At 37.8% G+C, this 16758-nt stretch overlaps 1 protein-coding gene and 1 pseudogene across 2 annotated transcripts in view; one reads left to right on the top strand and one right to left on the bottom strand.

Annotated features, from left to right (window-relative positions):
• The window catches only part of LOC123502371, a 30501-nt pseudogene extending 25452 nt beyond the window's left edge, over positions 1-5049 (bottom strand).
• A 10238-nt stretch (positions 5050-15287) lies between these two features.
• The window catches only part of LOC123502375, a 10166-nt gene continuing 8695 nt past the window's right edge, over positions 15288-16758 (top strand). Inside the window, exons 1-3 of one of the 2 annotated variants that reach the window (XM_045251552.1) lie at positions 15288-15598; positions 15780-15866; positions 16110-16758. The exon at positions 16110-16758 is cut by the window's right edge and continues 243 nt beyond it. In XM_045251552.1, coding sequence (XP_045107487.1) covers positions 16385-16758 — 374 coding nt within the window. In that variant the 5' untranslated portion in view covers positions 15288-15598; positions 15780-15866; positions 16110-16384. The remainder of the gene's footprint in view (positions 15599-15779; positions 15867-16109) is intronic. The other variant, XM_045251551.1, reaches the window with a different exon arrangement.

Raw genomic sequence — 16758 nt, 5'->3', positions numbered from 1 at the left:
GACAAATGAGAGAGAGAGAGAGAGAGAGAGAGAGAGAGAGAGAGAGAGAGAGAGAGAGAGAGAGAGAGAGAGAGAAAGTGAAAAGTTCTGACATTCTTCATTCTTCATGAAATGAGATAGCAAAGAAAACAGAAAAACACACAAAACACACTCATACAGAGAGAGAAAGGTGAGAAGTTCTTAATGATAAACTGGAATACACCAACATCCTTACGATATTGTGAAACTTTTCAGCGCAGAGTTGTCTTCTTTCTTGTTTGTATTTCTGATAAAGAAGTAGTAGATGGAAACAACTCCAAGCAAAGTTAGAAGAACCATATCCATCATTCCCACTAAGGGTTCAGCAGCCACGTCCTCTGTAGACATGTTCATCATCTCAGGTGTTCCCTCCATTCTGGGGAGTTAATCCACAATCAACAAAGCAACATACACACACACACACACACACACACACACACACACACACACACACACACACACACACACACACACACACACACACTGGTAACCAGCAGACAACCAAATAATCATATGGGAATGACAAAACACAGCAATGCCTCACATTTCAGCAAAAGAATGAAGGGAACCAATATCTATTAACCAAAATGTTTCAAATAACATACTTGGATCTCTCCATCTTCGAACTTAACGATAAGCATTTCATCTACTGACCAGCAATCTGTGCACTGCTTCATTCATTTTGGTTTCCATTTCTCCAAGAGCTTGAACTGTACTTGATACTCACTAACTACTACTTTTCAACACCCATATGACATGTAATTCTTATTCTAGTATAAACATCAACAAAGGCTTCTTAAAGTTAAAAGAAAAAAAATCCACATGGCTGTACAAAGACAAGAATCCGAGTATAATCTGTTTATCACTTCTTGATAAAATATTTCTTGCTAGCAATCCTATGCCACAGATTATCCCTCTAAATATGTTTAAAAAATACTCATACACTCAACCACAAATCATCTAGCTGTGGCTGAATTAAACAAACTAGCCTATGTCTGAGATTCATATTCAGTTGAAAGAATGTTACAAGCAAATTTGATCAAGAAGAAAACATTCCATTAATTGTCACTTTTCAAAACAGATGACTTTTTTTCTAAACCTTTGCCAAACTTGGGCAACAAAAAGACAAAAATGGTAGGCCCATTACAGGTGCATCACTTTATTCATTTATTTTATTTTATTTTTCAATATTATTTCTATCTTTTTGTTTTCAAAGCTGTTACCTAGAATAATAAGATAATGACATGGCAAGTATGTAATTACAAGAGTAAACATTGGGAAAGACGTTTTAGGAAGAAAATTGTAAAGGTCATGTGGTAGATAAATTTGTATTGAAATAATCATAAGTATCAACTGTAGTATATGTACATTTAAACAGAAATCTTTACTAAACATTTACCATAAATACATACCTAATAAGTTAAGAGCAAATGGCTATTTTTGTTTGTTATTTTGATGAGAGGAAGAAATGTAAATATGTAATGTCATCTATGCAGATGATACAATGTTTCTGGCTAACTCTGAAGAGAAACTTCAAGAATTGATAACTTACTGAAAGAAAATTGAGAGAAAAGAATTGAAAATTAATGCAGGAAAAACACCATAAAGATAACAAAGAATAAAAAAAAAACATAGAGTGGAAACAATAGTGAACTGAAAAATTATAAAGCAAGCTGAAAGTTTTAAGTACATACCTTGTGAGCTTGATCACTGGAAGTATTGATGGTGGAAGTGTGGGGAAAATAACAAGAATTATTGGAATAGCAAGGATAGCTAGCATTTGAAAATATGAGGAAGGAAAGTTCTGATATAAAAAGTAAGAGTTTGAGTAGCAGGAGTAGAATGAGGATGAAATGTTTTGTGGTCAACATTTATGGTTGTGAAACATGAATTTTGAAAGTGAATTAAAAGAAAATCTTAGAAGTTCCAGAGATCTCATGGATAAAAAGAGCAACAAAGAAGTATTGCATGGTATTGAGGCAGCTTGAGACACTTATTGAATTGTGTCAGACAATGACAATTGACATTCTAGGGGCACATTCGATAAGGATTGTCTACTAGGAAGAGTGGCGCAGGGAGGTGAGCAAGAGGACGACAGATCGAGACAGCCTGTTAGAGAGCATCAAAAGATGCAGTGTGTCAGAGATCAAAAGGGTGGCACATGAGAAGGAAAGATGGAGGTCCATGATTGCCAGCATCACAAGACTGGCACCTCTAGAAATAGTAATGGCTATTTTTGTTTTGTTTCATTTATGTATTTTCAGTTTTAAAAATTACACCAAAATGTGAAATATTCATTTTTGTGTAATCATCCTGATATATTTTTACTCTCTTTTTTGTAATAATTGTCCTATATGCTAGGATACAGAAGTAGGGGGCCGCCGTGGTGCGGTGGGACCGCGCGCGCTTTGTGAGCCCCAGGGTTCTCAAGCGCACGGGTTCGAATCCTGGCCACGGTCCGAGGTTAGGAAGGGCATCCACTCGGGGTAACGGTTCCCAAATGCCAAAACTAAAGTCCTCTTGACTCCTCTGTCAGGAGGCACCGTCCTAGCCCTAATATAATAGGGGAACCGGACGTAAAAAGAAGAAAAATGCTAGGATACAGAAGTTGCTCAAAAACTCAATCAAGGAATGAAAGTTGGAGAATAAATACTAATCAATTTTTGCATTAGGAAGCAGAGTAGAACATCAAGTGAGAGACAGTAAAATGTATTGTGCAGCAAAGCTAAAGGTAGATCATTAGACCATTTGATGTGGAATCTGCTGCAAGGTGAAACTTCCTGCCAAACATTGGCATAGTCATATATGTTTTCTACTAATCTACTGTTAACATTTCTGATAACTCACTCCCTCAAGAAACATCTATACAAATGGCCTCGACATACACACCTCCACTCCCTCTATCCAATATTCCCTTCCTGTTTGCTTAGTTACAACTGCTAAAATACCTATCAAGACAACAATATTCGTCAAGAATGACGCTTATTCCATACTGGTAGACAAAACTGGGGATACAACTATTCAAGGCATTTCTATAACAAATAATTATTCATTTTTTATTATTCATATATTTATTTATTTATTAATATATTTTTTTCAAAATAAAATGGCTACACAAGTGCTCAAGAGGCTGGTAGGGAAAGCAAGTACCTAATGACTCATGCAAGGAAGCTTCATAACCCTACCCACCAGTGATGCATGTATAGCTCAACCAGTAACTTTTTTGTGCTGGTTTGAATCCCCAACACAGCTCCTTTCTCTAAAAGTTCAGAATTATTTGGGCTCCAAAATTGCCAAATCTTGGCCTCTGACAATGCTACTAGAAATATCTTAATCTCAGGTGATACAAGCAAGAATGCTTTGGTTTCAGCAACACAGATGCATCTAATTATGGCACCATACAATTGAACGTTAAGTCGGGTTTGGACTGGGTTTGATCACCATAAATCATTAACTTCAACTTTGGATGGGCAGGTACAAAAATTACTAAAGGTTTTGGACTAATGTGATTGATAGATTAATTGAAAATATTCACATCAAAATATATAAGAAAAATTAGATGTCAGTTACATCAGGTAAGCTAGCCCAGTTAATGTTTACTGTTAGTACCTGTCAGTAACTCATAAAACGAATACATACAACGTTGTGTCAGTATACTTACTGGACTTAACATTTGTTAAGTTTTCTTCACCTGGCCAGCTATCATTGACTTGTACAGATGCTTTTGAAAATCAACACATTGTGCCAAAAACAGGGTTAAATTTGGTTTAGATTAGGTGAGATTAGGCTAAAATAGGTTAGGTTAGGAGCCAAGTTGAAGTACTGCAGCTGACAATTGCTATTTATATAAGCTATTGTAGATTGCCCAAAAACTATGCACATGCTTCCCATCCATCATTTCTTCACAGCAACTGGGAGTGGTATGAGCCTCTACAAGGGATCCTATTCTAAAAGCCTTCCAGCCACACCACTGGCAAGGGCAGACCAACTCAACCTCCACAAAAGAAAAAAAAAAAAAAAGTTAGCCATCTGAGCTTCACAGAAGAGTTACACCTGAAATCCCTACAGGTGCTGCAGACAAGAAAGATGTAAATGACCTCCAAATGTCTATGTAAGTGAGTAAGTAACTAGCTAGCTGAGGATGGTCATAGAGGTAACTATCATAGCTGGTTAGTTATTGACTCATCTCGTTAGTTACCCTTTCATGACGTATGTATGAGCAAGTGGAAGTTGTTTCTATGAATATAAGGGCAGGTACGCCAGTCGGCAAAATTTCAATACTATAGCAAGCGACGGAATGTTATGTAAGAACAAGCAACAGCAAGCGGAGTATTAAGTACTAAAGTAAAAGTCATGCTTCTGAAGACCTACTTTGTAGATATTCCTTGAAGGATTGCTAATTCATACAGGTACGTACGTTCAGTACAGTCTCTCAATGACTAATTAGTTATGATAGAAATGATAACCAGGCGAGGCAACTAGTCGTCAATATATTACACCTACTTAATAGAGCTTGGCACCTCGCTCAGTGGTCAGGATTACATCACATAATACTAAAAGTACATTTCCATTTTCCTACACCGCATAGACGAGGTACAGTACATACCATGGCAACAGGGTAACCACCACAACAACAACAACAACGTCTGACATTGAAAATAAATAGATAACCAATCTTTAATAGGGGTTATATTCATCCCATGTGTAGCAATTAATGGATTTCCTTCATCGCAGACTCACATCACAATGCCTTTCAGAACACTTTGTTATTCTCAACACCACGTATACTTAATAATAACACACGCAAAGTCACAACAATTCTACGAAAAGAATATGAAATAAAATAACAACGATGGAAGAAAGTGGCCAATACCTCACGTCAGTTCCCCCAGGCACTCTCACACCAACACTAACTGAGCAGTGAGCAGTGAGCACTGAGCGGTGAGGACTGGGGAGCGGTGGTGGTGGTGGTGGGTTAGCTGCCGGTTTGCGCTAGAAGTGAACTTTAGGATCGAGAAGTGTAGCGCCTGTAGCCTTCTACTTACTGTATCTCACTCAGACAGTAAGAAACTCTCGCTGAGAATAAAAATAAGAGATAATGCCCTTATCGAAAGCACGACTAGTGTTTGTAGCAAGCCAGGAAACTTAGATAAGTGACGTTAAAGCAATGTAGACTTCATGGCAATAGATAATGAGAATGACAAGAAAGAAAATGAGCACCGTTATGAAAACTTTGCTACTACTACTACTATTACTACTACTACTACTACTACTACTACTATTACTACTACTACTACTACAGCCTTAGATAATAATAATGATAATAATGATAATAATAATAATAATAATAATAATAATAATAATAATAGTAACAATAATAATAATAATGATAGTAATAATAATAATAATAATAATAATAATAATAATAATAATAATGATAATAATAATAATATTAATAATAATAATAATAATAATAGTAATAATAATAATAATAATAATAATAATAATAATAGTTAAATAATAATAGTAATTATAATACTACTACTACTAATAATAATAATAGTAATTATTATTATTATTATTATTATTATTATTATTATTATTATTATTATTATTATTATTATAACAATAATAGTAACAATGATAACGATAATGATGATAACAATAAATATATTGATAATGATAATAGTAATAATAATGATAATAATAATAATAATAATAATAATAATAATAATAAAAATAATAATAATAATAATAATAATAATAATAATAATAATAATAATAATAATAATAATGATAATAATAATAGTAATAATAATAATGATAATAATAATAATAATAATAATAATAATAATAATAATAATATTGATAATGATAATAATAACAATGATAATAACTGATAATGATGATGATGATGATGATGATAACAATAAATATAATAATAATGATAATGATAATAGTAATGATAATAATAATAATAATAATAATAATAATAATAATAATAGTAATTTGATACAAGAAACTCGATTTTCTCGTTATCTGCATAATGCTACGTACGTGACAGCATGGTAAGTACTAAGTAGGCGAAGTTCTTACTCAACTCTTCTGAAGTTATGTAATAAGTACTTCGCCTCTACATTTCTACCAGTTTCTTTTGCATAGGCATGTAATATTCTTCATGGGAAGGTTCAAGGCCAAATATTCATCCTTTGTTAGGGACGGTGTAATGTTAATGATTCCTGACTTAGAAATTGTGATGGAGGCTAATGGAATATTGAATAATTAGGCAGAAACTCGGCCGTCTTTAGTGAGATGACGATATGCAAACTTGAGAAAGGTGCTACTATATGAGCACTACTACATGTTTGGTGCTCTCTCTCTCTCTCTCTCTCTCTCTCTCTCTCTCTCTCTCTCTCTCTCTCTCTCTCTCTGTCAAAGTGGAAAGTGCGAGGATAGATATAAATATCAATAACTATGATTATCACTAGGATTTCCACATATTAGGGACACACACACACACACACACACACACACACACACGGTAGCTCAGTGGTTAGAGCGCTGGCTTCACAAGCCAGAGGACCGGAGTTCGATTTCCCGGACGGGTGGAGATATTTGGGTGTGTCTCCTTTCACGTGTAGCCCCTGTTCACCTAGCAGTGAGTAGGTACGGGATGTAAATTGAGGAGTTGTGACCTTGTTGTTCCGTTGTATGGTGTGTGCCTGGTCTCAGGCCTATCCGGCGATCGGAAATAATGAGCTCTGACCTCGTTCCGTAGGGTATCGTCTGGCTGTCTCGTCAGAGACTGCAGCAGATCAAACAGTGAAACACACACTTTGTGAATTAATTATGTTCGCATATATAAGATTTTTTTTTTTCCTGTAGCTATAATGATTTATACATAATGACTACAATACAATCGAAACTTTGGTATTGATTGATTGATATGCCATTTGTCAGCTGCTACCACTCCAATTCTTAGACTCAATTATGATATGGTGATAAGAATTGCATCACGTATCAGTAGGTAATCATATGATAACTCAAGTTGGACTTAGAGGACAGTGTGATAACCCAAGCTTCTTCGTCTAAAACTCCCCTTCGTCAAAAAGGCCTTCAGTATTGATTCTCTTCTTCATTCTCTATTCCTTCCTTCCTTAATTCCTTCTTTCTCCACAAGGTCTTGGCACACGAACTTCCTCTTCCCCATCAAAAGGTGGCAAGACTGACCAGAATCTTCGATGGGTTACTTCGATGACATGAGATTAGAAGGTTATGTATAGCTACTCCTGAACCACACAATGTTCGTCCATTTCTATTATTTGCACGATGAGCTGACACTTCTATGCTCCATAAGGAAAAAATACTAGGTAGAGTCGAGCTCATTGATTGTAATATGAAATGAATTAACTTAATGATTGTTCTTGGAGCAAACACCATAACATAGTTACTTGTTATGTATTAGTTAAAGTACAATTGCTGATATGGTCATCTATCAGTACCATTTCAGATAACTGTTAAGAATATTTTGCTACACACACACACACACACACACACACACACACACACACAGAGAGAGAGAGAGAGTGTGTGTGTGTGTGTGTGTGTGTGTGTCCTCTGCCTGATAAACTATAGACATAAATCATCGATCCATTTACACTTTAGTCATCGGAATTTTTTTCATATATTAGTTACAATACAATTGATGATATGGTCATCTATCAGTAACATTTCAGAGAACTGTTAAGAATCGTTTGCTACACACACACACACACACACAGACACACACACACACACACGGCCCGATAGCTCAGTGGTTAGAGCGCTGGCTTCACAAGCCAGATGACCGGGGTTCGATTCCCCGGCCGGTAGAGATATTTGGGTGTGTCTCCTTTCACGTGTAGCCCCTGTTCACCTAGCAGTGAGTAGGTACGGGATGTAAATCGAGGAGTTGTGACCTTGTTGTCCCGGTGTGTGGTGTGTGCTTGGTCTCAGGCCTATCCGAAGATCGGAAACATTGAGCTCTGAGCTCGTTCCGTAGGGTAACGTCTGGCTGTCTCGTCAGAGACTGCAGCAGATCAAACAGTGAATTACAGAGAGAGAGAGAGAGAGAGAGAGAGAGACGTCCTCTGCCTGATAAACTATAGAGACATACATCACCGATCCCTTTACACGTTAGTCATCGGCGGAATCTTATTCATATTTTCGCAACCCAAGAAGAAACAGCGCTTCCCTTTGCTTTTTCTTCTCGTTTATATGAGAACCACTGAACCCATGCAGTTTCAAATGTCATGTTACTGGCTTTGATCTTACATGTAGGTTATGTGTATGCTGTGACAGCAAGTGAGCTGCCATGAATATCAACAGAGCATTTCTTCTTACCTTAGAGCTATAAATTGTACTGCAGTCAGTGTATATAGTGTATTAACTTGACTTCAATTGTTTTCCTAGCCACCCAACATCAGACCTACAGATTACCTTTCTTCATAAAATATAAGAGATATCTGCTTTAATTGCTTTCTTTGTTTACATATAATACGATTTTGAAATTGCAATATGCTCCTAAGAAATCAACAGAAGTTCCGTAGAGCGCCATGCAAACAGAACATCGTCCATTTTTTTCCTTTACTTGTATCAAACCATATTATAACATCGTATATGGATTGACTATCAGTTAGGTAAGTCCTTATCAAGGAGCTATACGTACGTAACATCAAGCTACTGATTATTATAGTTGCCAATAAACGCGGGCAAACAACTTGATCAGATATAGAATACATTTAAATTTCAATCCTGTTAGCTATACGTAATTGAGAAGATGTACAAATCCATCACTCTGTAATACGTAACATTGAACACGATGGCAGGAGGTGGGGTACATACCCATCCCCTCTTCAGAGTACTCGACCAGGCGATATGTTATGCAATACCATACCGTCCAAACTCAACCACCAGTTATGGTAACGTAACTATTATGTACCCGTATGAGTTCTGTGGCGGCAGTTTTCGTCTTTGGAGGTGTCACATATCATTGATGTTTTATCTATTTTATTACAATTATTCATCCATACGTACCGTATTAACAAGCAAGTACTTTTTCCCTATAGAAAAAAGAGTTGTCAGTAAGAAATAAAGAAATGCATATGTGAACGTATAACGTCAGAGTGACTCGCATCTAAGTACATACACTTTGCAAGTCACTGTGACTCGTCCGTCCTCTCCTCGTTGCTCTCCACCTCGCCTGGGAGGTTTGCCTTCTCTCGCTCAGCCACAGTGCGCAGTGCATCATAACGTTGTGACTTATTACTATTTGAGAATAAAAGTTTGTAATAACTATCATGTTGCCTAAACTGGAAACATTTAGGATGAGCACATCATGTTCATTACCTAAGTTTCACCTTGAGCAATGAAAACGTGATGTCATCACAAGGTAGAGATATACCTTTTTACATTGGTCATCACTTTTGCAATGACGAGTGGAGCCAACCGTGAGGATTAAGTTTGACAGATATACTAGTCACTGTTATGGAGGTAAAGGGTGTTAAGATCCTTCTCCCGCCCTGGAGAATTCTTGTCACTGCAGGAGGCCTTCCTTTTCTCAACCGTAATATTATTGTTTATACAGCTGTGTGATGTGCACGACAGCCTCGAGGACATTTAACTTGTCTGAACGCTCGTTTACGCATACAGCTCGGTAACACTCACTTTATAATGGGCACTGTGCATACATATGTCATAACCTATTTAAATAGGGAAATGACTACCAAGAGTCGTAGAGATCGCTAAAGAATGCGGAACAGACTTGATAATTACAAATAGATGGAGAGATGAGATAAACATCTTCGTTTTAATGTCTTGCCAAAGGAATGAATGCCAACAGATATAACTAGACAATGTTATGGGGAAATCATTATCCTTCAGTGATTTCATGAAAGCTAATAATGCTGATGAACACGATGAGAGAGAGAGAGAGAGAGAGAGAGAGAGAGAGAGAGAGAGAGAGAGAGAGAGAGAGTCATAAATGACAGTCTCAACATCGTTATTTTTAATAATGTTTACTTTTGTAGCTTAATTATTGGATTTACAAATTATTCAGATTCATCAATACATTATCACTAGTCAATATAAGTCAGGTTTTCACGGACCTGGTCTGGCACTGTTCTTTGGCAACTTTTTTTTTTTTTTCTATGTAGGAGGAGAACCTGCCAAGAGCAACAAATCTATAAGGAGAAAAAAATGTTCACTATGGTGCCGGTTCCCAAACATAACCAAAAGTGGTCGTCAAAAATTAAATAAGTGTCTTGAAATCTCCCTCTTTAAACAGTTTAAGTCATAGAAAGGAAGAAATACAGGAGCAGGCAGATAGTCCCGTGAAAAGGCCACATGATATGAAAAAAAGGGATAAATGAACGATTATCAAAAATACTGGTTAACTCTTGCATTCGTGAAGTGGATACAGTAGGGGATTATATAAAGTTACATGGGCACACAAGCCACAACAGACCTTGCCGTTCTCACGAGGTGACCTGACCTACGACTGATTGTAGGAGAAAAGGACAGCATAGCAAAATACATATGTTGTCTTCACACACTACACTTTCTCTTGCATATGCGGTAACATAAATGGTCGGAAATGAATACTTTACGATGTTAGAGAAGTAATAACACAAAGGAAATTTTGAGAATAGGAAGTAATAGGAATGAATTATATGAGGTGCCCCATTTCCTGGAAACAAGGCAATCAACCACAAGAAAATGTTCATCGGCACGGATTTGAGGCAAACTATTTATGAAGACGATATCTCAAAGTCTGTGCGATGTTGCGGTACCTACATCACGTCCTAAGCAAGCACATTTCATAGATTAACTACATAATGGGATTTTTTTTCACAAGCAATGAAGCATTGCGCAACAATCTTGTAACCGTTTCCTTGCGTATAATTTGATGTCCATCGTAAAATACTTACTGCAGTCTGTTTCATCAATGCCTTTCATGGTTTTAACCGCATATTAATTCGCCTTTTAGTTCTCTTTAAGTTAATGGAAATAATGCTTTTTGAAAACGCTCTTTGTATGATTTGTAATTTAGATATGTGGTAATTTTTATCACTCAACTTTAAATGCGTTCTAATTCACTATGTCTTTTTGATAATAAAGACACCATGCTTGAACACAGCATTCTAAAAGTAGTAGGACCAAGGAATTTTACATAGTGAATATCGTATACTTGTATTTATTTTCAAATTATCTGCCGATACGAGTAAAGTAATATATTCACTTTCCTTTTGACTTCAGAATATATCGAAAGCTTTCGATAGAGTCTGGCACAAAGCTTTGATCTCTAGACTATACCCTCCTGCGGCTTCTATCCTCTCTGCAACTTCATCTCATGTTTTCTTTCTGATGACTCTATTGTTGTTATGGTAGATGGTCACTGCTCTTCTTCTTAGTCTATTAATAATGGTGTTCCTCAGAGTTCTGTCCTGTCACCCACTTTCTAAATCAAACTTCTTGTTCTATCCTTTCCAATGCTGATGATACCATCTAGCACTCTACCCTGTCTTTAATCTACGATCAATCCTTTAGGAAATTAATAGATCATGCAGGGGAGCCACAGAACGCCTGCCTTCGGATCTCTGAAATTTCTGATTAGAGCAGAGCAAACTCAATATTGTTCAATGCCCCAAAACATTCAATCCTCTATCTATCAACCAGATACAATCTGCCTGCAGGCAAGTATCTCCTCTTCTTCAATGATAGAACTGCTCTTACATTATTAACTGAATGTCTCCTCTTCTCCTCCGGCCTCGCTTCACTACTTTCTTTATTCTCTCATTCTTATTCTGTCCATCTCTATAATGTTAGAGTTAACTAGTATTTCGAATAATTCATACCTTTCTCCAGTAAATTCTGGAACTCCCTGCCTGCATGCTTATATATTAACACTTCCTATGATTTGAACTCTTTCAAAAGAAGGGTTTCAAGATACTTTTCCCCTGGGTTCGATAACGCTTCAGACTTTATGGGGACTGGCACTTTAGTGGCCTTTTTTTTATTTTCAAATAATGTGTGACCCTATTGATATATATATGACTTTGCCCATTACTCTGTGACTAATTTTACTATAATGTGTGCGTCGAAAGTCATGTAGTTATCAAAGTACACCTAGATTTTTTGTACTTGTCATGAAGTTTTTATAGTTGTGTTGTAAAATGTGTGTTGTGTTGTTTTATTTTAGGAATGAGCTGCAGTGAGCCTATGAAGATGTATTGAGTTTTCTTGGTTTTCTATAATCTCTATATTTCCTGGCCGCTTCGACTGTGTGTTGGGCATTCCTGTGTGTTGAATTCTGCCAGAGTACCTGAATGCAAGAATTGTGTGTCGTCGGCGTATTGAACGAGAAGACAGTTATTTAAATGTTTTGGCATTTCATTTACATATATATTAAAGAGGATTGGTCCTTGGACGGAGCCTTACGGGACAATATATGTTACGTGATTTTTCTTGAACATGTATTGTTGACGAGGACTGATTGAGATCTTTGTCTTAGATAATCTTCGAACCAGAAAGTATTTATGAAAGTACGTCGTAATTTTTCTAAAAGAATGGGATGACTAACGGTCATATAATATAGTGTCAGAAGAAAAGTTTGTTTGTTATCCATGTTGCCATATATTTTGTTTGTTAAAACTGTTAGTACTGTTTCTGTACTTAACTTTGGCCTAAATCCGTTTTGGTGTTTACTTGGCAGTTTGGTTTTGTCTCTAAAATATTCGCCTACTTGCATGGGTACCGCTGGTATAACTTTGTGTCAAATCAGCGATTGCTCTGTGAGACTGATTCGAGGCCGATTACTAGCATAGTCCGTCAACGCCAACTGTGACTATATGGGCATGTGGAACGCTACCCGGAAGCCGATCCTGCATATCGGGTTGTCTCCGAAAGAGATAACCCAGCATGGAGGAGGCCAAGGGGACGTCCACAGAATTCATGGCTGCGGCAAGTCGGTACCTCATGCTGGGAGTTACTTGGCATGGGAAGGGAGCCTGCATGGAGACTCGCGAGGCGCGACCGCTTGGAGTGGCGCCATAGGATAGGCGAGGCGACCCTCTCCCCGGCGTATGTCCCCCATGATTGATTGATTGATTGGGTGGCAACAATCTTTTCTAGTATTTGGGAGAAAATTGGTAAGAGTGAAATGGGCCTGTAATTACTGGTGTCTAAGGTGTCACCGCCTTTGTGAACGGGAACAAAGGGAGCATGTTTCCAGTTTTCGGGAAAAAAAACATCTGTTACAATGCAAGTATTCAGTATTATTGTTAAGTACTACGTGTTTATGTAGAGTGAGTCTTTTATGTATCACATGGGTATGTCGTCTGAGCAAAATTGTTTTATTGTTATTATGACTGTTTGGTTCGACAGGTTGAGGGCGAAATGACGTGCTCTCTACAGTTGTAGTGGTAGTGATAGTAGTGAAGTTGTCATTGACTATTGCTTCTTGGGTTTCTTCCAAAGTAGATCTGCCAAAGTTAGCGAAAAAAGTTATCTAAATTCTCTGCGTTTTCAGATTCATTATCGTCCGCGATGTTCCTACCTTTGCACTTATTAGGTATCATATCTCACTGTCATCCACACCGAGGATGCTAAATTTTCCCTTTGCAACTTTGAAAGCGGTTGCGACAATATTGGTTACGCTGACGATTTATTCGAGTTTTTATTTCTTTTTAAATGTTTATATTGAGTCGGTAGTGTTGCGTTTAGACGATCACATTCTAATATAGTTTGTGCGTCATTTCTGGCTTTCATTGCTTGTCATATATTATCATCTAGACAGGGAGCGGAGGGGCAGCGAATTTGTTTAGTCACTATTGGACCACACGCACTGAGGAAGTCGTTGAAAAAAAAAAAAAAAAAACTCGTTAGAATACTGACTTGTGTATTTACATTATCCGTCTATAAGATTTCGCTAAGAGTATGTGTTTGGTTTAATAAGTGTTTGCAGAAAGTGTCGATGTCATAGTTATATAGTAAGTCACGTACAATTTTAATGACTGGTAACCGTTTAGCTTTAATGATATTAGCAGTGACCGTTACCAAGTCATGGCCGACAAACAAGTTCGGTATTACGTCTATCTGTAGAGCACTTGTCGGTTTATTTGTGATGATGACGCCATAAGAGTGGCGGTGGGGTGTGACTGTTGGGCCTCCTCTGCAGTACCTCTGCGTCGCGCTGAGGTCCCTCTGGGGCGTTTTAGGGTTCCTCCTCCACCTCCTATAATCCCCAGGTGTTCGCTGGTGGTGGCTGTAGGCCCAGGAAGGGCAGGTGGTCTGTAGCGTCGTCTGCTCACAGTTTCCCAGCCTTCCATTTAGTTTCTTTGAGACTCTTGCTGTTATTATCGTATCTTGGAATGTTTCGTATGTAGATTTACCTACTTTACACACGTACTTATCACAGTGCTTACCAATACTCTTAAGAGAGAGAGAGAGAGAGAGAGAGAGAGCGCACTAATAACAAGGAGCTAGATAAGCTGAATGGAATTAAGATCTCTGATTGACAATTTTATGAAGATCGTTGGATTTTTCGGGAATATTCCGGCCTGCGGTGCTGCCAAACGTTGTGCTGGGCAAATCATGGGATTAGAGCCTGTGTCAATGAGAACCTTGCTTCCTACACCTCTCTCTCTCTCTCTCTCTCTCTCTCTCTCTCTTCCATTCTGGCTGGCAGCGGGAGAGTAGGTGACCCATGGATTAACACGGTCACTTTAAACTGTGACCTCACTCGGTCACCCAAAGGGATGTGACAACGCTCGGAGGAAACGTTGTTAAGTATTGTTGTGTTTGCTAAAATAATGCAAAATACATCTAAATATAAACACAAATTACTCTAACTTGCCTTTTTCGAGCATCACAATGTATATGTACTACAACACCATTCAATTACGAAGTATTAAGTACCTAACTTGAGGTGTGCATTGGTACTACAAGTGTGACAACGCCACATGCCGGGAAATCCCTGAAAAAGCCAAACGCCTAAACGATCTTCACAAAATGGTCAGACCATAATGAGGATCATCAGCACTATTATAAATATTCTACCCTGAAACATTGGATTCTCGTTATGTCCTTATAAAGCTTCTTGTTCTTCCTTCTGCGTCATTTTTATACTCTGTTTCTACAAGTGGTCATTACCAACAGTAAAAGTTTTCACGATTGGACATCAAGGCGTTAGCATGGATTCAGCAAGGTCCACCACCACGTTCCCCAAACAGCCATCAGTGTGAATAAAGTGGCAAGTGGGAGTGGATCAGCGCTCTCACTTGGCAGTGGGTCGTGGTGAAAGCGTCGGTGCGGCTCCTCCTCCTAACCTACCTTACGACTTGCATGTGGAAAGTTGGTTCGTTTAGGTGACTGGTAACGGCTGGTGAATAACAGAGTGTATAACTACTCTTATACTCAGCCAATAGAAAAACATCTGTCGAGAGGTATAAAGAAGACCTAAACGTGTGAACATCTAGACATTCGTGAAAACGAGAAGAGACTGCTGAGAACGAACAAACACCACTAAAACCTAACTAGTCTGGTAAGAATATCTCTGGAATCATCACGCTGTTCATAGAAAACTATTGTTAAGTTTTACTACTGTGTCATGTGGACACAGAAGATCTTGTGAAAAGTTTAACTGTGAGTTAAAACACACACACACACACACACACACACACACACACACACACATGGTTAATTAATCGAGTTCATCTCGTCAGGTAAGGGAAGGGTGGATAGAGAGGCCGTTAGCATGTCTGGGGAAGCGATTGTGGTTACCGTGCTTCTGAGGATGGAGAGCGGTTTAGGTAACTTTAGAAGGATTTTCTGGTGTGTGTGTGTGTGTGTGTGTGTGTGTGGTCACGCTTGTGTAAACTGACAAACTATTCAGTATCCGCGGTCTCTTTCATATCTCAAAAGTATTTTTGATAATGATATTTTCAATAATGATAAAGCTATCTATCAACTTCCATATGTGCCTAGAATACTTAAATTTTTCTTTTCTTTTCTTTTCTTCTTCTTTTAATCATTTATCCATCAATCCATTTCAGAAAGAACGTACTACTCACACTGAACACTGATGAAGGGTTTACATCATTCCTAGTAAGAAGAGAGAAAATGTTACTACTACGTCATACAACTATTGTTGCTGCTGCTGCTGATGTTGATGCTGCCCCTAATGCTATTTATCTGCAGCTAACTGAACGATACAATTAAAGTGTGAAATATATGACTTAGGAGAAGTATACAGATGTATGCGCAAATACCGTGGCAGTGAAGTAAATCAACACACGAAAACTAAAGCGATAAATTACTGCGATCCGGAATGCATAAGTCCCACTTGAAAAAGATAGCTTCTACTTCCATTTTCTTTGTTTTTTTACTTTCACTTTTTAGGAATGCTCCTATCGAAGGTGATAGTAAAAGGAAAAGTCATTCTGCTTCGTCCATTTTTTCATTACATCGCTACCAATATAGGGTTTTGAACAAGTCGGCTTCTCTCCAAACTGTACCCAGCGACCGTCTAGAAAAAACTCATGTTAATCATGAAACGAAAACAGAAGACAGGCTTCAGTATGATTCTCCGCACGGATTACCCGACAATGAAGAGAAAATTCCATGTTTTACGCAGTCGTGCCACAAAACTGTCATGGAGAGACAAATGAACATGGATGTATCGGAACTTGGTCAAAATACACC

This window comes from Portunus trituberculatus, chromosome 11 (genome assembly GCF_017591435.1).
Source record: "Portunus trituberculatus isolate SZX2019 chromosome 11, ASM1759143v1, whole genome shotgun sequence".
NCBI lineage: Eukaryota > Metazoa > Arthropoda > Malacostraca > Decapoda > Portunidae > Portunus > Portunus trituberculatus.
Note: the sequence above shows the minus strand (reverse complement) of the source record. Positions and strands in the feature narration are given on the sequence as shown.